This window comes from Maniola hyperantus, chromosome 11, assembly GCF_902806685.2.
Source record: "Maniola hyperantus chromosome 11, iAphHyp1.2, whole genome shotgun sequence".
NCBI lineage: Eukaryota > Metazoa > Arthropoda > Insecta > Lepidoptera > Nymphalidae > Maniola > Maniola hyperantus.
The window spans coordinates 4,706,729-4,733,705 of NC_048546.1; the positions used below are offsets into that span (position 1 = coordinate 4,706,729).

A 26,977-nucleotide genomic window follows, 5' to 3' on the forward strand; every position below is an offset into this window, starting at 1 on the left:
ACTTACTGTATAACCAAGTAAATAAATTAATTACTTACTTTTAGTAGGTACCTATCTAAGTAACTAGGTACTTACTTAATTCATTCATTTTACTAAAGTAAGTAAGTTCCTAGGTAATATCACTAGGCAAATCTAGTCATGTGCCATCACAATTACCTACTTCTAGTTTTTTGTTTTTTTCCCAAAAAAAAAATCACATTCGACAGGTGGCAACCCTATCAGAATAGGTATAAAATTTGGACGTTCTTAGGAAGCTTCCCCTCTGTAGGGATATCTACTCATGTGCTGTTAGTGCGGGAGCCTGCTTATTATAACGGTATAGCCGCCGCCGCTTCAACTCACCTTGGCTCAACTGACTTTATAAAACTTAACTGCCCGTGTCCACCTCCGTAACAAAATCAATAGCAGATAGTTGGTACTTATTTACAAATCATATACTCAAGATATCGATTACAAATTAAAATTAAATTCTTAAAATGCACCAATAACGATTAAACCCAAGATTTATTTACCGACAAAAAAGGTCAACAAAAAATCTGAAATGCCACGTCAGATGAACAGGTAAAATAATAACAGTAACTTCCCGAAAGGCCGATGCACAGGCCGAGATGTTACAATTCAAAATCACAACAAAAAATAATGAAGGGACCGACCCTGCCCCAATAAAGGAACGCAGAAGAGCCAGGTAAGAAACTCAAATCTCTCACACATTATGATGTATTATTATTGAGAAACTCATTTTAATTGTGATATAAAAGAGATTGTATAACGTGCACTAAAGAGTGCTATAGAACCGGTTTGGCTGAGTGTTATGTCACGAGAGTGTTGGTCGAGCGAATTAGGCATGGCGCCGTACTTTCACCGCGACTTTCTTGAACGCGATAAGCTACAAAATACTGGTCTGACTCGTTCGTCTGACCTCAGTAATGTTCCAATTGTGAGTTCGACAACTGAGCGCGTCAGAAATTCAAAATACGTCAATGTCAATGTTGCGATAGAAAGTTTTTAGAGCCAATTCTGGGAGAGGACTTTGCGACTATTTGTTAAAGTGGAAGATTTATTGGCTTTTGTTGGATTAAAGATAATTTTGATGTCGATCAATCAATTCGATACACATCTATTGCTTGAAGAAACTGATAAGTAAATGAAAGCACTGGCTGTACGGCATACTCAGAATACGGCACACTTTAACTTACATTACTCTATAATATGGGGTATTTTGGAAGACGTCAGACGTTCCAACAGACAACGATAGTATTGGATATAGACATCTCGATAGATCGAGATTCGTTACTGCGTAGTGTATAATGATATGGCCACTGATAAAAGATCGCAATTAGTTTTAGCTACAACGAAACAGATAATAATACTATTCAATTTGCAGGAATTTCGATTACAATACACGGAAGCATAGGCCAGTCTGAAGTAGACTGGTTAATCAGTATCCACGGCAGCCACTCCATTGTTGCGCCATCTGATTGACGGCTAGTATCGCTCTTAGCCATTATTCAGTATGAATTAAAGCCGTCGTGTCGTATTTCCATCTCTATTTCCATGGTACATCGATAAAACTATCCAGTCATATTGAACGAACGTGCCTGCGGTAATAAATACTTGTTTTAGATTAATCATATCCGTCCAGACTGCGCTCACGCATAAATAAGCAGGTGTTCATAAACATAAATACATTCTATCGTAAAGTTGCGGCCATAACAAGCGTAATTGCTTCGACGCACGATCACGAGTCAACTTAAATAACACGAACAAAAAATCGAGAGACCGGTTCTCCTCGCCATAAAATGGTTTCGGGGCGTTTCGTGCGATGAATATTCATTTAGTTATACATCTACATACACGAACATAAGATTCGTGATGACGCATCTTAACCGAAGCCTGTTATCGCTTCGGTGTAGGCAACCTTTTTCTTAAAATTATTTATGGCGTGGATCAATAGGCGCTAGTCATACCGATTCGCTAAATGTGAAGCAAATAACACGATAGACATTCAGCTATTGAATTTTTTATTTTAGAATTCGCAAAGGATTCATAGCTTGTGATATGCGTTGCTAATAAAGATAATTTAAAAGCTCTGTATGATAAATTTAAAGTAGGCAATTAATGTTTAAGCGTAAGTAATAAATATAGGTATGTAATATGTACATTAAACTTTGGGTTGTGGCATGGACCGTTCACAGAGATAATAAGAAGTAGGTGACCGATAAGAAGTAAAAGAAACGACTGTTTAAAACCGTAATCGATTGTGAATTTAAAATAAGGGTAAAAGCAGTAATTATGTTTTAAAAACCCAATACAAAAATAACAGTATGAAAATACCGCGAAGTCAATATTATGAAAAGGAATAAAAAATTATGTAGAAACGCTTATCGAAAACGATGTAACCCCGTTACTTGGACGCCTAATTGAAATTTAGATAGGGAAATAATAATACCAAATGTATTTGTCGTCCGCTATGACCTCTGCTTTTTTATTTAAGCTTGTCGAGCGTGAAGTATAAGTGGGGGCATACATACGCAGATGTCGCTTGGACAAACAAAGATGCTGATTTGAATGTGAGATTAGGGACGCTGATCTCGATTTTTAAACAAAAACACGTTTCAAGTCGCTGCTACAAGAAGCGGCGTGCACAGTAGTAAATTTTATTTTAAAACTTCTCAATTTGGAGAGGATTTTAATATTGATTTATACACCTATATGATACAACATCACCTATTTGGAACTTAGATTAATGGTCAAATCACAATCCATTGACTAGCCCGCTAGTCATTAAAATAATAATAGCTAAGCCTTACAGTAATTTCATAATGTGATAAAGTTATTCCTAGGATAATAATCAATTCCATTACTGTTGTCTTCAGTTTTTTAAACATCCTTGCACATAAGCAAATCTCCTTGTTAATATTCTTTACTGCAAATATTTTGCATTTAATTTCCTGCCGTCAGTAAAGCCGCTCTGACCTTCATTAATGAAACATTAAGTAGTACGTGCTCGAAATATAAATATATAGTTACCTACATTTCATCCCAAAATGTCCGAATCACAGGAGTAGGCGCGCCTTTAGGAAAAACGTGACATTAAAAAACATGAAACGTTGCGTTACGGTGACGACAATGGTGCGCTGGATATTTGGTATTAAAATCGTTTGAATGTGTAACATTCCTAATGTATTGTTTTATTTATTCTTGAATGGCAAAGTGGAATTAGTTAAAAATTTACCTTTCTTATTAATCTCAACGGATTCGCGTTCTGGCGATGAACCTGGAAAAACAGAAAAGATCTTGTTAGTTTTATAAAACAGTAAAAGTAAACTTAAAAAAGAAGACGTAAAAACATAATAAGAACCTAAGATAAATTCCACGGAGAATGGGGAAGGAACGTAAACGAAACGTAAATGAACATAATATTCCGATTTCTAAATAAACAGACGTTACTGAAACGTTTCGTCAAAGCAGAGGTTTCGTTAAATATTTATTCAAGGAATATTTATAAGCTGTTGCCAAGAATGACAGGCTCGGACCAGTTACGGCAACCTGTTTCGGCAAGTAAAAGGCATGTGAAATAAACAACCTCTTTTACTTAATCATGTTGTGTGTTCACTTTAGCTTGTATTTTGTGGTAATTTAGTTCTCCTTTTACAGAGCGAAGCAGTTATACGAGTTTTAATTTTAATAAGGTCAATACAACCGTCTACTTTAGCGTTTTGCCTGAATCAAGAGAAGCCATGTATGGACAATCTATAAATATTGAAGCAATTAATATTATGCTACATACATGCACGTATAAAAACATGTTTCAGAATGCAATAACAACTTAGCTTACGAGCTATATTGCTAAGGGTCGTAACATTAAGCAGGTGGCCAAAGTGGCCTCACCACTACTTTAATATCTATTTCTGTTTCCCCGTATCGCTTGTCAACTACTTGCAGCTGGCAAAGTCTAGGTGCTGGCACATAACAAAAAATTATGCGTATTTGCTATTTTATTATTATTCTCCACGCTACCTCTTGTAGCAATCTATTAATATAAATAATAATTATATATGTTTAACATTAGTAGTATTGGGATAGGAATACACCTTTGTTATCTAATACTATTTCATGAATTACATTATTATTATGTACAGCTGTTAATATAATTACATATATCAAAAGAGTTATTGATGAGCTGTAAGGCGAATGTTATAATGACTAGGTATCTTTTATCGCACCACAATATAAATGACGAAAACCCGGTCATCAATTTAGACACCTAGGCCTACCTACAATTATTACGACCAAATCACCCCTGTTACTTAACGTATTTCTTTTATAACAATTAACCTTATTTCCACCCGGCCGTATAAACCGTGGCCAAATTTGGCTTTAGGTTTGAGAGACAGGCAATTAATTCATCGAAAAACCTGATAACCATAATTGAAGTGTAGGCGTAAATAGAAACAGCTGGCTATATTTTATTGCTCGCATGACTTACTTGACATTTTCATAGAAACCAGTTTATAACTTATGCAATAGAAAACATACGCTTAATGATATGCAGCGACTGCGGACTGCGTAGCACAATCACCTGTCAATAGATTTGAAATATGTTGACAATTATCATGTGTACACAAATAATATATAACTTTGTTAACTAAATAACTTTGTTTATAAATATCTATTTTACAGATAATTGAATCAGATTAGTTAGATTCAGGGACTTTTAATGTGAATGAACACAACTATTTGAGAAGACTTGAAATGAAAATGTCTCTAATTTTTTTCTTTAATAGTGAGCCGACTTCAACGTTGCAAATCATACAACAATTTTAACTTACTTTCAATCCAATTAATCACAAACAAATGAACAAAAAAAATAAAACCTTTATTGTAGTTAAAAGTCGGCTAATAAGACCAAGTTTAATAAGTAACTTTTAACTTTTTTTTTTCAAAGCAACAGCAAGGTGGATAAGGATTTTGATCGTAATAATGTAGTCAGATGAGGATAAAAACCAATAAAATCTGTTATAGGGGACAGGTGAGACTGAATATAGAGCCCTAATGATAAATAATACATTATTTTTAAAAATACATAACCTTTTGCGAATATTATGAATGTCCGCGATAAATTCTTGGTAATCTTGAAAAAGCTAACTCAATCACAAGTTCATTATATGAAGAAACTGATATAATTTAACTTCAGTCATCCTTCTCTTTTTGCGGCGAGCAATTATGTAACAGTACCCAAACAAGCTCAATACGAAATCAGGAATAGAATAGAATACAATTATATTCAAATAAACTTGTAATACTGAATATACAATTACATAGTTACTTTTGAATTATGTGTATTTTATTTAGTTTGTATGGCTAATGCTGGACTTGGGACGTGATTATGAACTTAAAAAAAGTATAGTCTTGTTTGTGAAATACATATCATCCTAAAGGTTTCTTGCTAAAGGCCATCATTTACTGGTTCTGGCTAATAACCGTCAGCATACTCGAGGGAGGCCAAAAAAAACACGCTATTTTCCCTTAAAGGTACCGCGGGCGCCTTTCTTGATCGGTATGCAGTCGGACCACTAGCACAACTGGTTTGAACGTGAGAAATGGGCAGCCCGCAGCGTACGTTGCCCGATATACCCCTTGGGTGATATGCTGAACTAATAACACTCCAGCGAACTGAATAACATTGATTCTTTCGCTTTCTCGAATATATAGCATTTTTATTTTATTTTATTTATTAGACACAACAATAACAGATTAAGACAATAATAACCAAGTAATACAAGCCATGAATTATAAAAACTAGTCACTCCCCAAAAAAAGTGTGTACAGAAGCATTATAAAGTAACGGACGTGTCACTATTAAACAATACCAAGCTACATTTATAATGAAAGAAAACAGAACTAAACATTTGCTAAAAATCGCACACTAAATAAAGTACATGTTATTGTGATAGTAATTATACAAAAAAAAACTTTGAAAATGTATAAATGTTAAAATGTAGATATACGTAGCTTTATTTAAAACGTTTAATATCTGGTGTCATTATTCATTGAGTACTAGGTAAAAATATGTACCATTTGGAAACAAAGTGATGATAATAGAGTTTTACAAGGAAACCGTTAGCAGTAGCAAGTGGCATCGATATCGTAAGTGAACAGCAATTTATATTACAGTTTATACACATATCGAACTCATCGAGTTCTGTTTATCGTAAATTAACCCGATGACGACTAGGTATTGAAAACGAGCCCGCACTTGGCAAACGTCCGTGTTGTAAAACAGACAAATAATAATTTAGAGAGGTCTGCTGCGGCTTAAAACGGGCTTAAAATAGCAATGTGTTCATAAACCCAATATGAGTTTACGCAGAGCTAGCATTCGCGGGAATGAGGTCAAACGAGTTGGCATACGTTCACTCTGTCTTCGGGAACTTTTGAAACTTGAAATATAACAACCCAATAAAATATAATATAAGGTCAAAGAGTGGGTCTAAGATGAAAAAAAACCCCGGACAATTGCGAGTCAGATTCGTGCACTACGGGTTTCGTACTACAGTCGTATTTTTTCGACATTTTGCACGATGAATCAAAAACTGTAATAAATAAAAATAAATAAAACTCTGTTTTAGAATGTACAGTTAAAGCCCTTTCATAATATGATACCCTACTTGGTTTATTAATCTTACTTTGAAAGTTGATAATATTAATTATTTGTTCATGAATACATTTTAATTTTTTTTTGTGATGTAACCAGAAATTCACGGTTTACGGATTTTTTCCCTTACGTGTGCTATACAACCTACCTACCTGCCAAATTTCATTATTCTAGTTCAACGGGAAGTACCCTATAGGTTTCTTGCCAGACAGACAGACAGACAGACACACAACAAAGTGATCCTATAGGAGCTCCGTTTTTCCTTTTGAGTTACGGAAGGATTTTAAAATCGTAAATCAAGACAAATAACTAGTTACTTTAGGTATTAAATCTAAATGTCGTTATCAGTATGTTTACACAAGTAGTAAACATATTATGACTGATGACTTGTTATTTAACATGTGTAATGATAATATAAACAAAATATATCACGAGAGCTATATTTGGATAGCAAAATAACACTAACATTATCTCATTTATGACTCTTCTATCGGGCAATAAATTCTTACAAACTATGTATGTACTGTTTTTATTACAAATATGTTTCATCACAATGTGTGACAACATTTACTCATTACATATTATTAAGAGGAAAACAATAATTTACTGAAAAACGCTTTGATGTTAAAGTGACATTAATTTAGTATGCAACACGAAGTAATAAAGTTGAATTTATGTAGGTACTCAAATTTTATAGTATCTACCTATACCCAAAAATTTTGCGAACATAAAAAACTCAACGTCAAGAATTAGGGCCTTACTTTAGCAACTTTACAAGTAACAACAGTTAATATTTATGCATATAGAAAAAAATTACCAAACCAGTTTCTGATGTGTTTTACAAAACCTACGCAAAACCAACAAAAAAGTATTACAAAAACTACATGCAAACAGGAAGCATGAAATTCAGAAATAGGTAAATCTTTTTTTAGATTGTGTGAATAATATGAAGAGCTCTATATATTTGCCGTGGCTATAAATCTTGTCGATGTTGATGAAATGTAAACAGATCAAGGTGGAAGAAATCAACGCAATGTATGGTTGTTCACTGAATTTAAATCATTTGCGTCAATCTGACATTATAATTTCAATGTAGTCCGAACTCCGAGACAAGTGCTAAGCAGTAAGCTATTTACAGAATATCGGAAAGTAGCGGATAATACAAATAATATCCGAAATCAGTTCTCAATTTTTACCAAAAGCAAATTAATAATTTAAAATATGAAATAAACAAAAGTAATATAGACAGTGTCAATGAATCGAAATTACAAGTATGCACCTACTTATCTAACTAAGCTAGCTAGCAAGAGCAACCCAAGTTCCAAATCGTAAAAATATCATGTTTATAGCATAACAAACAATAAAAGCCATTTAAAATCACTGCGAGCAAAATTCCCATGGCCATCGGAAACAATAACAGAATTTGCGAGCCCGGAGAACAATCGGTGGAGTGGAAACCAGAGAGCGATATAAATCAAACTAAGCATTGCGTGCACTGGCCGGCCATAGATCCTCCAGTTTCGTTTCTGTACGCCTTCCCGCCGCGCAGTTTATAATAATTACTGAGTACTTTCGCCAACCAACCGCTCGACGCCATCTTGCTATTTATATTGCAAAATGGCCGCGCGCACAGCACGTGTTCCTTTTCTTTAGTTATTTAAAGGAACATGAAACCAGTGCATAATACGAATGCTGCGAATAATTTTATGAGACTATTCAAATCTTAACTTGGATAACGCTTTTGTATTAACTTGCATGCGAGTTTAAAGAGCGTTTAAAGTTGTAAACGCTAACAAGGTCTTGAAGAATTTACATTGAATAGGGAGCCGTTAAGTTGCGAGTTGCGATGTACTGAGTGGCAATGAAGGTCACCTTGACCAACCGACCGTAGTATTTACCTTGATATCTGACCGAATACGTTAGTTGCTAATGAGTTCTTAAATTGTAGATAATTATAATTTGCAATGAAAAATATTTCACCTAAAATATTAAATACTAGCTGATGCCCGCGACTTCGTACGCGTGGGTTTAGGTTTTTAAAAATCCTGTGGGAACTCTTAAATTTTCCGGGATAAAAAGTAGCCTATGTCCTTCCCCGGGTTGCAAGCTACCTCTGTACCAAATTTCGTCAAAATCGGTTGAACGGTTGAGCCGTGAAAAGCTAGCAGACAGACAGACAGACACACACTTTCGCATTTATAATATTAGTATGGATGAAAATGTATTAGCGATTTAATTTGCGTATTTTGTATTTAGATTTTGCACCTATACCTATTTTAATTACTCAAGTGACTACTTACGAACCTTTTGAGAAAACCTGACGCATTGGTATGCTTACATAATCTATAAAAATATTACATAAAGTAGCAAAATAATAAAGTTTTTGTAATATTTTATTGATTGGTAAAATATTTTAATATTAAAATTGAACTCTAAAGATAAGTAGATAGGTAGGTACATGACTTTTGTAAACAACTTCATAATATTATATTAAAGTCCTTCAGGCTACATTTACAAGAGACGTTGTTGAAATAGTTAATTGAACAGAGAATGCATATCAGTTAACTACTTGATAAGAAAATCGCACAACTAATACTTATGACACTCAGACTGATAAACTGTTATCAACTACAAGTAGGCCGAACGAATGAAATAATATAATGCGACACATTCATTTGAAGAATAAGTGTTAATTGACTGGGACGGCAGGACTACTATGCTACAATGTGTTTCTGTTCTTTATTAGCTTTTGTCATCAGGTTTGCTCACTTGTAGTTTGAATCAAGCTGTATTTCAGGTTATACGTTTCAGTAGACTGATTTAGATTTAGGTTGTAGAAGTATTTTGATTTTGACTTCAAAATGTGGAAATTTTATCTTAATGTATAGACAAACTACTGATTTTTATAAAGTAAAAAAGCATAGAAGAAAAGATGACGAAGAACATAATAATAAATTAATGATAAATGGAAGAAAATGACTGTTTCCGGGCAGGAAATTAAAGAAGACAATTTGCATGCAGATTTTGCAAGGGCGACTGCTTAGTGTGCAGAGCAATTAGATTAAGATCGTATTATTAAAATTGTAAAAGTATTATTCTGACTTCAAAATGCGAAAGTTTCATCTCAGTGAATGAACAGACAAACAAGTATTTCTCAAAAGAACAGAATACAAGATGTTCTAATAATAGAAGCAAAGTGTGATAATGACAAATGGATGAAAACGGCCATGTCTCGTCAGTTTCCGCTGTGAGGTTTGCACTTCAGGCACAGGAAACTAAATTTGAAGACAATTTCTATGCAGATCTTGCAAAGGCGATCGCTTAGTATGCAGAGAGTTTTGCGGGCCAATGGCGGGCGGCTATCGGCGTCCAGCGCCTGTTACATATGTATGAGCAAGCACTTGAACACAGCACACGTTACTTAGCCGTGACACACATCTACGCCAATAACAATTTAATTAATTTTCTCTTTATCTACCTAACTACATATCTTATGATATATTATGGACATCCCAAGGATAAATTTCAAATTTTAATAAATGTTTATTCTAATGAACAGTTATGAAAGACGAGTAAATAAAAGATATAGCGTGATTAGAGACTTTTTAGAAATATGTATAGAACATTACGTTAAGTATGACATCATTTAGCACCGTTGAGAAATAATGAGAATAGTGAATTCCTAGTATTATAGATCAGATAGAGAACAATGATGCGACGATAACGTTCCTATCTTAAAGACAACAAATAAAAAGGCATATGGGAAAACATTATAATATTATGTAACAATGTGAATTTACCCTTTTCTTAGATATGAATAAACTAAGTTAACTATGTAACTAAAAATTCTAAGTTGTTTAAAAGAAGCACTTATTAAAAAGTAATATCCACATGTGTTGAGTTTATTTCTTCAACGTTAACATGCGTTAGCTAACGACTTCTAACTGACATTCCTCATTTCCATGTGTGATACGAAACACTCACCTACTAGTTATTTTTATCCAAACATTATATGAGCGTACGTTATTAAAAATAATCATTTTATTACGTGGATTGTCTCTTAGATTTATATTAGTACGGATTCAAAATTAGTGAAATAAGCGTTGAGTTTAATAAAAGCACATTGCAGAGTCGAAGTAGAGCTTTCTATTAGAGCAAAATAGGATAAACAAACAAAGTCTGCAAAAGATGTGATCGACCAAATGGTTAGGGGGAAAAAACGTAAATTGCAAATTGCGATGCACAATAGAAAAGAAACGAGAATGAAGCATGCGGAGTGGTGGTGCGCGACGTGGGAAAGCGAATGGCGGCATTGGCGGCCATCTTGGAGTGGGTTCGTTCGGAAAATATCACGTGTCCACGCGTCCGCCTGGTAACAGAGTACAAACGCTAAACGGAGCGTAACAATTCATGCACGCCACGTGCTTTTTCTGTTTGTGAAACATTCCTCTCCTCTCACTCGCATATATTTACTATTGATTGGCGCGCACCCCTCTGGGCTAAAGATAAATTTGTCTCTGTATTCACTGCAATGACTTATATGTTGATTCACTGCAATGCTGTGTTGGCAATGTGACTAGCAATTTATACATAGGTATTGTACATAATATTATGGTACCTAACGTTCATGACAAATTAAACTATCTAGCAGCGGCACAGAAGCGCACGTACCAAAATACCTACTTGAATACCTACGCACTTAAAAAGTCTTTGGATACATTAATTTAAAAAATGTCTATAAGTAAATTACTTGGTACTTGAAAAAAGTTTTCATACAGTAGCCATCAATATAATCCTAATTTATATTCAACAAAAACATAATATTCAAACTCAGACATGATGACCTGTTTCGTTCCAAGCTAGTTCGACCTTTAAAATTATGACCGAAACTAAATCTGGGACAACACTATAAAGGCAATCTTTCTCAATGGGACAAATAAGGGGTTAAAGTGAGTTTGATACGGATCAAACAGACGCTTATATTACTTTGTAGCGTGTAGGTGTACTTGCTATAGTAGGTATTAATGTTTTCGTGACAAACGTTTCCTCCACGACCCATCACGCTATGCGTGACTCACTAACTTTATACTGTTTTGTTATTATTACGTTAAAGCGTTGTTGCCAGCTCTACAATGTGGCTACAATGTTTTTTATGTCTTACTTTATCCTGTTTTCTTTGTATCCCATTTATACCTGCTCTCTTTTACATGGGATGGCTTGGGATTTTAAACAGAGTGCTAACAGAGTTTTATTCTTGGTGTTAAGTTTTGTGTACATAAACAAAAAAAAAACAATCCTACAGTTACACCAATAGTTTTTTTTTCTAATAACCTTGAAGTCTGAATTAAGTGGATCAGCATCTTGGCCTGAAAATTATATGTACGTAGGTAGGTAGTAACTAAAATGTTTTGATTGATTTATAGGTGTCTTGTTAAAGTTTCTAACCAATTTCGAACTGCACTCATTACGCAATTTTCTGCGTCCCCTTCGAGCTCACTGGACACCGGTTACGTTCACTCTTGCATACAAAATATATGGTTAACGACCATGCACTAATAAAACATGTGTTTTAACATTTAAGTATGTGAAAATACCTACATATCAGCCTATCGTTTCAGTCACTGAGCTTGTTTGCTCCAGTCGATCCGTTATTACCTCAATATTTACCTCAAATTATTTGTTTTGGTAAAGTCATAGGTACTTAGGTAGTTACTCTTTTTAATATTTTGTCAAGTGTGTTTCCAGTATCCTAATTACAAGCTACATTACGGTTACCTTGATCATTAAATTTAACTTCTAAGTTCTACCGTATCTAAAACTCCCATAACATCTACGGAAATCGCCATAATTTAAAAGCTATCAAAATAAAAACAAGTTCTCGTTGCGGTCGTGCAATTTGTGAAATTTAATGTAAAAAATATGCGAAAAAAATTTAGGCAGGTACCTAAGTAATAAAAAAAATAACGGAAAACGAATCTGGAGGGAAAGGAACAGAGAGATCAGACGGTGTGCTGAGAGAGTGAGACAGTGGAGCACGCCATCTTGCTTGCATCGCAACTCTTTAGTCACGCGCGGTGGAGCAGCGTTTCTATTTTTTGCGCGCTCTCGTTTGACCTCGTTGGTTTATCGTTATCAAACGACTCTAATAATAAATGGATTTCGCTTGTCGTGAATAGTAGAGCGAACACAACCAGCTTCGCAATAACTTAGATAACCTTCGAGCGGGATCATCATTTATAACAATAATAATTACGTACCTATGTGAGCCGTAGGTACAGAGGCAGCTGTTACATTAATTAATAATATAATCTGGATATACTAAGTATGTACATATATTATTAATATCGTAAACAAGTTTATTAATACATATTTCCAATATTAACATCATACCTACTTATTAATGTCACTGAAGTTTGGTCGAATGGGCTGACCGAAATATGTTATAATTACACAGTCCGTCAGCACCTTTTTGTTGCTTCGGTGTCATGAATTTATTTATTTATCGACGATACAGGATCAATTTACGACATCGTTATTAAATTATTATACCTACATTGTAAAACTTCATTTTTACATACTTTATCAGCACCGCATTTTATCAAAATCTACTTAGTCATCAAACTCCCTCTTTCAAAGTTTTATGTGCTTGGTAAAAAATTCTAGACACAGGCTTATCTACAATCTGATTTGATGGAAAGTGACATGGTCTACGATGAACCGCTTTAAGGCCTCAAAGATAAATAATAAGGAAAGTTTCAATGAATCAATCAATCAGCCCTGTTTGCGTCCACTGCTGGACATAGGCCTGCCCAAGAGCGCGCCACCACACACGATCCTCATCCACCCACTCCCCGCTACCTACTTAAGGTCGTCAGTCTAGCGAGTTTGATGTCGTCCCACGGAAAGTTTACCACAAACTAATTAAACCTTACTAAAGGGATATCAAAACATTCCGCAACAGCAGTCACAACAATACCCTAAGGCTGCCTGTCCACTGGTGCGGAGCGGAGCGGAGATGTGTATTGTTGACCAATCAGAGTTTTGTCAGATAACGGAATGAAATTATCACGTTATTTATCGACAATCTGATTGGTTTGCTCAACACATCTCCGCTCCGCTCCGCACCAGTGGACAGGCAGCCTTAGTCAGAACTTATTGCCCCAAACTCTACGTCCCACTTAACCTCGTTAATGGCAAAACTCGTAGTCAATTAGCAAGCCAATAGTTTTGAACTTTTGACAGCTGTAAACGATCACAATTGGCTACTAACAGAACAACTGTAATAAAGTAACCATTAACTGCTATCATATCCTACTTAGTACCTATCTACCTACTTTCTATGAGATTAGGAATTAAGAAAAGAAAAATGAACAAAATGATTTTAAGATTACACAAATTTCAAACCCCGATTTTTATCCCTTAGGGGTTGAATTTTCAAAAATCCTTTCTTAGCAGATGTCTACGTCATTATTAGCTTTCTGCATACCAAATTTTAGCCCGATCCGTTCAGTAGTTTTTTTTTTTTTTTTTTTTTAAAGAATATTAGCCAAATTAAATGACTAATATTCCCCTTTCCTCTCCAATTAAGCGTCAGGCTTGTGCTAGGAGAAGGTACGACAATAGTGCAACGGGCGGGATTTGAACCGTCGACCTTTCGGTTTTCAGTCCACTCCTATACCGGTTGAGCTATTGAGGCTCAAAAGTTTGAGCTGTGCGTTGATAGAGCAGTCAGTCAGTCAGTCAGCTTTTGCATTTATGTATATTGTATGTATTTAGATTAGCGTTAATAATAAAGTAGTTATGGTTACTTTTTCTTATGTTATAGCTTTTCTGTCTGAGTTTTTCCAATAACGCCCTTAAAATGTTTACTGCTGAAGCATCATACATTACTGAAATAAAAGCGTTTGTAGAACAATGTAAGATTTCGTCCTCAACATTTCGCAACATTTTATTTAATGAGCTGTTACACAGTCAACATCATTATACCTATTAATATAGAACTAAAACAGCAGTAAAATTGCCCAGACTGATATCACAATTCCCTAGAGACAAGTCAAAGTCACCTTTACAATATAATGTCACGCCGTCCAAAGTTCTATAAAATAAATTAGTCAGAGAATTCAGAAACAAAAGATTGTTTCTACGTTATTCCAAATATTATTTTGCAACATTCCAAATGAGATCTTACGAAGCCTGCATTCAACGTGTTACCTTTGTTGTAACAATAACACTAGATATTATAAAACTCTTAATACTCATTCCTAGAACAAAATCATGAATAATTTCAGACAAGTCAAGGTCGCCACTAACACGAGTCGACTAGAAACAAAATGCTCGGCGATCACGTTCAATCGGTCGTGACTTAACTCGTTCTTTGTTAAATAAACGACTCAAAATTATACGAAACAGCGTAAGTTATCGCTTTCGTGCTTGGATATCTAATCACCTAATATCGTACCTATCCCATGATAAATGTTTTTGTTTAAACTACATTACCTACTTACTGATATTATGAGTGGTAAGGATCGGTGATTATTATTACAAAAAATTTATTATGTATTAAATTATTTATTGGTGAAGAGTCATTATACATATAATATTATGCTTGGTACCTATAGATGATATTATACTAACGTTGCAAATAACTAACATAATAACTTTCAGCACTTTGCCAGTAGTTATTACTACTACTGGCAAAGTAGGTAGGTACTGTACTGGTAGGTGGAGTTATTACTTTAGTCGTGTCGAAAACAAAACTTGAGGCAATGAATAAGAAGATACTATAAATTAACTCCCGTAATGTAATACAAAGTTTATTCGTAGCCAGACAGCAATTACGACGGGAACTTTAAGCGGCATTCAAAGAGGAGGCGAGGAGTATAGAACTCCCTTTCAGACTCCCATCCCTCACACCCCTTTCAAACAGAGTTCGCAAAGGGGAGTACAACTGTCAAAGTTCCACCACCCCCCAGCTCTATCCGATTATTTCGGCATCTTTAAGGCTGCATAACGTTCTTTGACACTCTAAACTAATGGAAAAACTGTAGAACTTGAAAAACGATTAATTCCTATGTAAATTTAAACTCTACAAATTATACTAAATATGGTAGCAATAAAAATGTATCATCAAAACTTTAATTTATTAATCCTTAAGTGGATTTTTAGTTCGTCCTAAACGTAATTGGAAGAAACGTAGATACAAAACCAATTATGTTTTATTACAACAATGTTTTACTTGACTTTAATAAACTAATTAATGAACCAATTCTTAAGTTTATAAGCTTCAATCTTTCGCATCTGTAGCGCGGAAAAGTTAACAGTTAAGTTGAAAACGGGTCCCAAATAAATACATTATGCCAAGCTCGAAAGATCGGACGAGAAGTTTAAAGTTGGCTACTTGCGTGAAGTTCCGAACTTGAAGAAACTTAGCACCTCCAAAACTATAATGTCTGAGCGCTGGTAAGTTTTGCCATATACGCAAACTTGGAAAATTTTATGATCCATGGAATGGTTTGCCTTTATCAAATTATCCTTGTCTTGTAACTTTAACCAATTTGGATTTACAACATCAAGGTCCACTTGCACATTTTTATCAAGGAAATCAACTCTTAACCCTCTATCTCCCCCAGTCTCTATTCAACTAAATCTTCTATCTATATTATCTTCTCTAAACTGTCGGTTTTTTCCTTCAATTCTGTCTGTATAGTATAGACAAAATGTCCATCAATTAGCACACTTCCTTTGCGATTATAAGTTGTAGGTACTGCGGGAAAATGCGGCTGAAAGCCAGCGTTGTAGCACTATGAGATAACGCCAATACCTACAACAGAGCTAATTCATTTTTGTTTTTGCTTACCAAGATTTAAAGAGAATATTTCAGATACATCTATAAATCTATTTCATTTTAGAAAACTAGAACTGTACTTTGTCTTGTGATTTGTGCATGACACTTTTGCAGATTTGCAGGGTGTCTTTTGTTTCATTAAGAGCTAATAATAATCGTATTCCGTGCTTTTTAAAAATGGAAGAGATAAATAATAAAATGCGAATACCACTCCAACACTCAGTGAAAACTCAGTCAAACAACATCAACAATGTATATTTATAAAATAAACCTTCATAACAGTATAAAAATAACACGAACCAGCATTAAAAAAAATTCAGATCTCGGAACTTATTTGGTCTCTTGGCATTTCTAAATACATGCGCGGTGGGAGAGGTAATTCAATTTGTATGGTTTCATTGTGTAACTTTCAAATGTTGTTTCAATAGAAAGAAGCCCCTTTGAAACGGTTATGTTTAGATTTTCCTGGAAAAATTCTGTTTGAATTCTTTTTCGCAATTTAGAAACGCCTTTGCCACCTCTCTTTTGTTAATTGTTTTTATATTTTACTAGCTTTATGCCCGCGACTTCGTCTGCGTGGACTACAAAAATTTCAGCTCCCTATTTTAGGGGTTGAATTTTCAATAATCCTGTTTTAGCGGATGTCTACGTCATAACAGCTATGAGCATGCCAAATGTTAAAAATAACTACACAAAGGTCTTCTATAGCAATTAGCAACCAACGCAAATTTTCAAAGGATTAATAAAATGTTTTGCAAGTATATTTTCGTTCCTATTACTAATAATTTGTAAATACAAGTTAATCTGTTATAGTTTTCAACTCTACAAATTAATTTAGAAATCTCCCACAACATCGTTAAATATTCATAGAATATAGAGACGCGAACAGCTAACCTAACTTGGTAAAGTGGTATCGTATCGAAAACAACAAAATCAATTAGCTGAACCTTCATTACGTAGAAACTAGAAGTATTCAATCAGTGATCCGAGACTTAGGGGATTACTTAGATAGAACTTCTACATAAATAATGTTGTAAATGAGCCCAGCAGGACTTACGAGTACTTTATTATAGACAAATTCCTATTTAAATTATAGATTACATGAGATCTTAGATTAGATCTAACTCACTTAAACAGGTATTATTAATAATATTATAATTTATATATTATTTAATTTAATAGAAGACATATTATGTATATATTTCTTGTGTGTGTACTGTATTGAATGTAATTATTATTTTCATAAGGCGTATTCTATTAATCCTTTATACACCCTAGCCCGATATTTCTGTTATTTACATTATCTTCTTATAGATTGCCTGCAAAAGATCACTTCTTAGTGATAAAGCTTACATTATTGCACAGTTTTTCTATAGCCTCAGTTATATTTTTGACTGTTGTGTATCATTTGTTAGTGTACAATGAAGTGTCTTTTTATTTTCATCTCTCCCAATAATAAGTTTATTATATAATCGTTGATAAAAAGTAGCATAGATAATAATAAAATTAACCCAGTCATAGAAAAGTTTTAACTACACTAATTATTAATTAATTAACTTATCGGTAAACATAAACCAGTTTTAATTTAAACACATTATAATCAGTATAAATAAACAGCGACTTTAGACTTGTTATTCTACTTTCTTAATCAAGAATGGAAGAGTCATTATAAATATACGTAAATTAATTATTTCCACTTAACGATCTATAGAATCGAAATGTATAAAAATAAATATGAATGAAATGGTAATAACGTAAACAACGAGTGATATATTGTTCGTTGATTTTAGTTAGATTATTTAGTATTTACATAATTCTTTTTTCAAAATTGTAATAGTTTTGCTAAAACATTCATTTTTGTGTGATCAAAGTGAATTTCTATAGGTCCACGTAAGTTTAAAATCCTCATTACGCTCGAGACTCATTAAAGCTGGGGCCCCCTGGCGGTTGTAAATCGTATTTACGTAATCGAACTTAAATTGGACCTCCGAATTTGAAAAAGTTATTACATTAAGCGCTCAAATTAATTTGTAAGACGAGTAGTCATTGACTAATGGGATTCGAGGACACTAAATTGATTGAGGTCAACATGACAAATAGGTACGTGAAATATAATCTATGAATACAAATATTATAAATGCGAAAGCGTGTTTGTCTGTCATTACCTTTTCACAAACCATCCGCTTAACAGATTTTGACTAAATGAAATAGAGCGGTACAGAGATAGCTTGCATCCCGGAGAAGGACATAGTCTTACCCCGGAAAATAAAGAATTCCCAGAAAAAGCTGAACTTAGGACTTATAAAAACTTTTAGTTAGATATAATTAACACGTGACATTCAAATTATATTATGTTATGTTAAAATCACCTAACCTATATAACTTAAGTAGGAAACTTATCAAATTATATTCGTATTCAAAACATCTGTCTGCCAAATCACTATGCTAATTACTTCGATTAAAAAACGAAGTGGGGGCCCGCTCAGGTGGCAGAGGGCTGGCGTGTCAAGCAACACATTTTGTTTTGTTCAAATTCCAAGGTCAAGTTCAAGGGCTTTAACCGCAGAAGTTTCTTGTTAAACAGACTTTTTTACCTATTAAGGCTTAAGCTTGATTACAATCACACCAAACAGTAGGAGAGACGCAGCCTAAGGTGGAGAGGAAGAAATAGAAAGTGTCTATTTACTCTTCTTTTGAAGTATCCATATTATTGCTAGCGGGAAATACTGAAGCGGGAATGGAATTTACTCGAATAAACAGCCTAAAAGAAAGTCTTAAATGTGCAACACAAATATGTACTACACAGTAAAATTTAGTTTATGACATATAATTTGAAATGTGCAAAGTTTAGCAATAAATGTAACAGTTTATAGCTCACAACCCGCATTGTTTACTGTAAGCTAGATAAATGAATGCAATAGGAAAGTTTGCGTTCATTTACCTAGATAAAGATATAAATGTTACTTAACTTCCAGAATGTTCGTTCTGGAAATGGCAGAAAATACTGAATTTCATTTAAATAATTTCGACTACTTACAATGTCTTAACGAACTACGTATCGTAGTTGTTATGAATCATGTCAACTATATAATAAATAATCATCGTAAAAAAAAATAAAAAAAAAATAAAAAAAAAATTTCTTTATTTCAGACCGTGGTCCATATGGTGTTAGTAAATAGTAGTAATATTTAAAGACTTAAAACTATGTTAGTACGTATAACTTATGTAATTTAAAAAATAAAAACCTTAATTTAAATATTTCCCGGTACGCACTGAGGCACTGGGTACATACACATGTGTATTTACTCAGTGCCGCAATATGCGGCAGTCAGGCTTTTCACTAACAACCCTCAGTATGGCGTTGGTACTCCCTCTCACTCTGCGCATCAGCGATGCAACTCGTTTGCGCATGACTGAATAAAAGTCATCCGTGTACGCGTACGCAAACATAGCCGATGCACTACAGTGTCGGGGGAGCCCCAACATCACCCTGAAGGCGTTATTGTATTGCACTCGGAGCGCATTGTAGGTCTTCTGTGTATAGTTGACCCACAGGCCGCACGTGTATAATGTCTGGCAGAATGCTTTAAAAAGTGTTATTTTAACATCTAAAGTACAACGAGCGAACCTGCGAGCCAACATATTACATCGGACCGCAATAGCTCTCCTTTCTCTCTCCATGTCATAGTCGTCCTTCAAATCCTCAGTTACAATATGACCAAGGTATTTGAAGTGCGACACCCTCCGAAGTTCTACCCCCTCCAGCGTCACTGGCGGTACATGAGCTGGTTTCTGTGACCCTACTCTAAATACCAGGAGCTCGCTCTTCTTTACGTTATACTGAAGGCCGTGATCCTGGGCATATCTCTCACAGATTGCCAGCAGCTTCCGAAGAGCACTCACTGATGGGCTCAACAGCACCATGTCGTCTGCGTAACTGATGCTGATCACAGTAAAACTGTGATCTAATTGTTTGGGGCTCGGAACCCTCGTAGCTTTAATTTTAAGTTCACGTAATCAATTATCACCACTATAATATCACATCTTACAAATCCAACAACCGACACTCAAAGAGTGTAATTTATTACCTATCTATTTTGAATAAATTATTTTACTCGACTTTTGAATAAATTGGGAGTAGTTCATAGTAGCATTTTATATTGAGATCACGAGCAAGGAAAGGTAAAAATGAAGTTTGTTATGTAATCAAAACTCCCCAGAAAGAAATTACATTAAAACATATATTATATCAGTTTTAAAATGAATGGATCTGTGATTACACCTGCAAGCTCTAGTCACGTAAGTAGCTTACGTAATTAATTTCCAACTAATTTACTAATGTAAATGTACATACTTATAAGAGTATTAAATTAATTACAACATTAGAAATATTGTCGTAAGTTAGTCGTGTAAGCTACTTACGTGAGTAAAACTTACTGGTGTAATCGCGACCGCACAAGTAAGTTAATAAGAACGACAAAATTATGAAGAAGTTTCAAATTCCAATATCGACACACATTTATTCCCAAAAATTTAGAAGCAAAGGTCATCCGAACGTTTACCGAGAAGGGAAACCATCAATCAACATTTAGTTGATACTGCCACTTGAAACACGATTACCGCAAATTGACGCTGGCGCATTTCCAATTCTATTATAAGAACCACCGCAGACACTGTCGTGAAATGAATAAGAATAGGTAACAGGAACGGATAATTTTTAATGGCTTTTGAATTCTTTTGCGCTATTTTGCTTTTTTTCCTGTTTGTTTTTTGGATTCTACAGCTAATGAACAAAACACAATCTTTGTGCCTAGTTCGTGTTCTTTGATCTATATTCTAGGCAACTTCCTATTGTACGTGTATTGGACTTTGTATGCAAAATATTTAATAATTTAAAATTAAATAGCGACTATATTGATAACCTTGCAAGACACCCGCATAATATAATATAGGTAAATCGCACTAGTGTAGAAATTCTACTGGGAAAAGTAAATAAGAAAACGAATGCAAAAGCCACAGATAAATGGATTGAAATTCAATCCAAATGCTTATGGAACCCCTTATGCTATCACATTCTAAACTAAACCATTAATTTTTTAACCATTTCATCGTTCCAGCGTTTCGGCATTGGTTTCCCTCTATTATAGACGATCTTTTTTATCCTTTTAAATTCGGTTAAAGCTCCGTGTTTTTTTGTGCTGCCCGCCTTTTTGAATTGCCCAATAGATTCGAGGTTTCTTCTGGTGGATTCGAACTCTGTTTTGATGCATTTTTTACACAAAAACAAAAAAATCTTAAAAATTGTACAGTTAATAAAAGAAACGGAGGTTTCATTGCGTTATTATTAAAATAAGATACATTTTAGAATTTAATCCGTCAATCCGTCCGTCCGTTTTCAAAAATATACTTCTTTTTAATTTGCTTTATGATATAAACAAAGGACAAGGACTACTACTTCTAGCTTGATAGTTTTTGCTATCCGGAATACTACAAGGGGGGAAAACGCTTATTCAGATAAATTACTAAGGTGTATTTTCAGAAGATGTGACAGAGGTTATTAAAAAACTTAAATAATTTCGCCAAAAATAGCATGCGGCATAAACTTTTGGTTCGACACGAATATTTTGATAAGCTAATATAAACATTTACATTAAACGCTCATAAATTTTTAGTGCCCTTGAGATTGTGGGCTGTGGCGTGCATATTATCTGGATTGGAGAGGAGCCAACTCGCTGCGATGCCGCGTCGATTTCCTTATTCAATTTATTTTTAACAATACCTAAAATATTGTCACCAAAGGCTAAATATTACTCTTTAATATCTACAGGAAAAAATTAATTAATTCTATTCTTTGTACGTGTACGCAGTCATTCGTAAATATGGAATTAAATTAATCTCAATTCATTTTAAAAATATAATGATATAGAGATAACGAACGTGTTTATTTCAAAAACAGAACGATTATTACGTAGCAAGTCAATAAAAAGCCGCACCTCATAAATATTAATTTTGTTCGAAACGAAACTTTGTTTTTCGAGAAGTGTCGTTTCACTGACGGCATAATCAAGTTAGCTCAGTTCATTTTATGGCTTCAGCGCCATAAATATATTCCTTGGCTCATTATTTTCGATAAAAAACATGACAAATGGAAGCCATTACAGAAGGCACGTTACCGTCTGGCGTGCCGCCACGGTCGACAGCCTCGCCGCATCGTCGCCGTCGCCTTGACCAAGTTCGAGACATGCGAGATGTCCGGTCCGTCTTGTGTGCATGCGAATTGCCAAATTATGTATAATGCATAATGAATATTCTAGCCATCTTACATGAGATAACATCGGTATACATACATCCGCTAAACAAACGTTGATGTCACAGCAATTGCATAATCAGCCTATTCTATTGGCAAATAGCTAGCTTGGTTATACCATTAGTCAGCACATCTTGGTAAAACACAAGTTACAAAGGTAGATCTATTCAGAGAACAAACTTTTATACAAGAAGTCCGTTTGTAATAAGTTAACATCTGGTTCCTTTCCCACACCGGATTCCTTCCTTTGGCGCTGTAATTTTCCATCCAACTTTTATTAAATAGCCGATCCGATCGATCGGCCACGGCTTCGCACGATTCTTCGGTATAAAAATAGACTCCTACTATTAAAAAAACCAGCAACAATATTAACATCAGTCTTATTAAATACGAAGTTTTAATTTCTTTTCCGAGTTTTCTCAGCTCTATTAACCAGTGAATTTATGACTCTATGGAAAGAACAAGCCAAATATCCACAGAGATAAAAATTACATGTCGTCTAGCAAAATTATTTTATTAATATATATTAATAACACCAAAGATATTTGTATAATTTCCTGTTTACGTTGCTAAGGCCGCCTGCGGGTATTATTATCAGTGACCCAATTTTTCAATAGAGTGATAGCGCGCTTAATGATAAGCCACGTTGATAGATAAGGAGGGTATTTGATATCCCTTATCACTCTGAAAGTATTTCGCAAATACTCGGCTCAAACACCATTTTAAACCAAATGTAATTCCATTTGAATCACGTAGTGATAACCATTAAGTAATTTACATCTTTATAGCATTTTATATGATACTAAGCCATTAGTTTTCGATTTTTTGTTTCTGGAGATTTTATTTCTAGGTCGTTGTTATCGTTGACAAAGTCTGAAGTTATTAAACTCTTTATGCCCAAGAAAGTTATTTTACAATCACTCACTGAATGTAATTATGTAGTAATCAATCATCAATAAGTAAACAAAATAAAGCTACATTGATGTAATTTATGACATCGACAAATTTATAGTTATTTGCTTTGCATGATTTTGTAAAAAAATACACAATCTGATTTCCTTATATCCGTTAACTGGAATTTCTGATAATTTATTTAAAGTAAACAGTTCAAGGCAAGATAAATTAGATAGGTAAGTACCTATTATGATTTTCTTAAAAGATATATACAATACCCTTGCCAACTATTATTTATGTATACTGAGCCCTTACGCAAAAATTGACAAACCTCTTAGTTTTGGCATTGCGCCTAACGTTTTAACTTATATATTTTTTCTACATTTGAAGTGAATAATCGACCTTAGTTTTACGGGCTAAAACAAGTATTGGGAATAATATCTTCTTAGTTGTAATTAAAACTTTCTAAGATCTTTAGGAAAGATTTAGTGTATAAAGAATTTACGAGAATTGATAAAAGCTACACTAATTCAGAGAACCGTAACATGTATAATTCAATATCTAACATATAATATTTTGTACAAAGAATATAAGGAGGCGAATGCCCTCAGCAGATCTTGAAAATTTCAAATGTCGCGTAGTATAAAGCAAAGATATAAAATGTAATAGCGCTATTCGACTTTACCCGGTCAAAGGTTCGACCTGTTCACCTTTCCAAGAGAAAATGTCTCAAATACCGGCTGTCACTTCGTTTCAACTAAATGGTTAGCTTTCGACTTTGATGTTATTCGTTAGTTATTTTTCAAGATTTTTAGATGTATGTTTTAGATAAAAAATTCCATTAGAGCCAATTTATGATCAGGAGATAGGTTGAAGATAGCATTTGAACACACCATTTAACGCTCGGTGCATTTGAATAATCGCACATGATGGACAATGATATTGACTGCACGAAATATCTTTACAATCAGTAGTAGGTAGGTATAAATATAGGCATCTCTAAATTGAAAATGAAAACATCACAGCATCGAATAAATAAATATAATGTAAGTATAACAATCACCTGGCTATTCTATCAGTTAAGAATTATTTTGTTTTTGCCTTTGCAAACCAATTTTGTAATTTTCCTATAAAATATGCCACTATACAATTCCCTTATTTATATCATCATTCTCAATAGCAATTTGCAACCGTCAAGAAATATTATTTTGCATTTCGTAATAACCACACAGCACAACATGTATTTGTATAAACTCTATTTATATAAATATTATTGGCATAATGTTATAGTATAATAATATACCAATATACGTTGTTTTGTTTCTGAATAGCCTAGCCACCCGTCGAAACAATATTGCTTTATTAGAGGCAGGCAATCGACTCTATAAAAGCGTAATCCTATATAACTTGTTCTATTTATATTTGTAACAACATCCTGGAATGTATTTGTTTTAGTTTATTTACCTTACTAGTTTTATGTTACCGACGTCAAAGCAAAGCAGTCTTTATCCTCGTACAAATATTTTCCTTTTAATGTACCTACCTAATATGTAGGTACCTAGCCCTTGAATTTTTCTTGATTATGATGAGAAGAGAAATTGTCATACAAATAAAAAATATTGTTAGCCTTTACATTATTAAAAAGGACGAATTAAATTAGTAGTTAATTTTAAACTAGGTAGACAATTTCAATGAGCATGACGCTCGCGTCAATGTCTTTGGGAAGCTTCAGAGTATAGATACAATCAGATATCAGAAAATACCAGCATAACATCACCAGGTCAGCGACTTCAGTAAATTAATGTATATTTATCTAAAATACCAATTTCAAGTTCCTCATTAAAATAGAACGACCCAATCTTTAAAGCAAACATTTATATAAAACTTGCTAGCCTGCAAAATTATAAAGATAAACGAGAGAGACGGGATTCTTTTAAAAGGCATGATATCACAAGTCGTCAGATTATACGCAAAGTCACGTAAAGTTGGCACAGATAATAGCATCACAAACAGTAACCAGGTCAGCGACTTGGCATTACGTATGAAACGAGCCTCATGGGAAATTAATTCTCAACGCGCAGCTTGTGTGGATGTGGATGACCTCGCCGTAAATACCAGGGTGTGCTGCGTTCTATAAATCATGAAGATCGAGCATGCAATCAACCTAATGATAGGGTAAAACTGCTTCACACGAATTTTATGAAATTATCAACACCTTTGCTGCCGTTTGACATGTGTCACAATTTTTTTTTAATAGAGATAGCGAGAAAACGAGCAGGCGGGTCACCTGATGTTAAGTGATTACCACCGCCCATGAATATTTTCAGCACCACAGCCCAGAGGAACCGCCAATGCGTTGCCGGCGGCCTTTGAGGAATTTGTTGGTCCGCCCCTTGAATAACCTCATGTTGTAATCTAGTGGGAACACCGCCGATGGGAGTTGGTTCCACAGTTTTCATGTGCGTGGAAAGAAGTATTTTATAGTAAGTACGAGTATAAATCTTGATTTTGAGATTCATTTGATAAAGGGGTTATTTTTAACTAACTAGCATGAAATGCTACTTCTCTTGCCACCTGCCACATGACAGTCGCCACGATAGGTTTTGCCTGTTTGTAAACTAAAATCCTGACGCGCACAAATAGGCTTTTTTTACCAACTGGTAAGGTTCGCGATTACCTTAATGCAACATAGGCACATTCTTATAATAAAGCTCAATTACATTATACATTAGGTAGGGAGGTAGTTGAACATTATCACAAATCGTGACATGGCTTCCTGAGTCCTGACTACCACATATAGGTACGCATAAATTGCTATCCGATTCCGAACACGCCACTCACGAAAATAAATAAATAATTATGTGGTATGTAATTTCAAAACGTTTAATTCACCTAAGAATGGTAAAATATAGTACGCAGAACTAAAAGCCAGCATTAAATAATTGTAGTCATGACATATCCTCGGAAATCTGACAACAAACAGCAAGCAAAATGCACCTGCACAAAGTTGAATACAAAAGCTACCGAAGTGAGCTTTAAAGCAATGTTCTCGAGGGAAAGTAAGTACTGTGCCGTTTCGAAATACATATTGCACAAGACTGCAATGCAGTAATAATGCTTATCACTGTTTATATGTCGAGGTGAAGGTTAGCTTTATTAAAAGTTATAAGTTAGATGTACCTACCCTACTTGGCTATGTACGTGCGGTACAATTTACTAATGAGAAATACTTAACAGTATTTCAAATGAAATTTATAGCACGCGATGTTTAGAA

General features: G+C 34.3%; 1 protein-coding gene across 2 annotated transcripts in view; it reads right to left on the minus strand.

The window, feature by feature from the left end:
* Positions 1 to 26,977, minus strand: part of Kdm3 (Lysine demethylase 3) — a 219,591-nt gene that overhangs the window by 60,414 nt on the left and 132,200 nt on the right. For both annotated transcript variants that reach the window (XM_034973370.2, XM_034973369.2), the window contains exon 8: positions 3,236 to 3,277. In XM_034973370.2, coding sequence (XP_034829261.1) covers positions 3,236 to 3,277 — 42 coding nt within the window. The remainder of the gene's footprint in view (positions 1 to 3,235; positions 3,278 to 26,977) is intronic.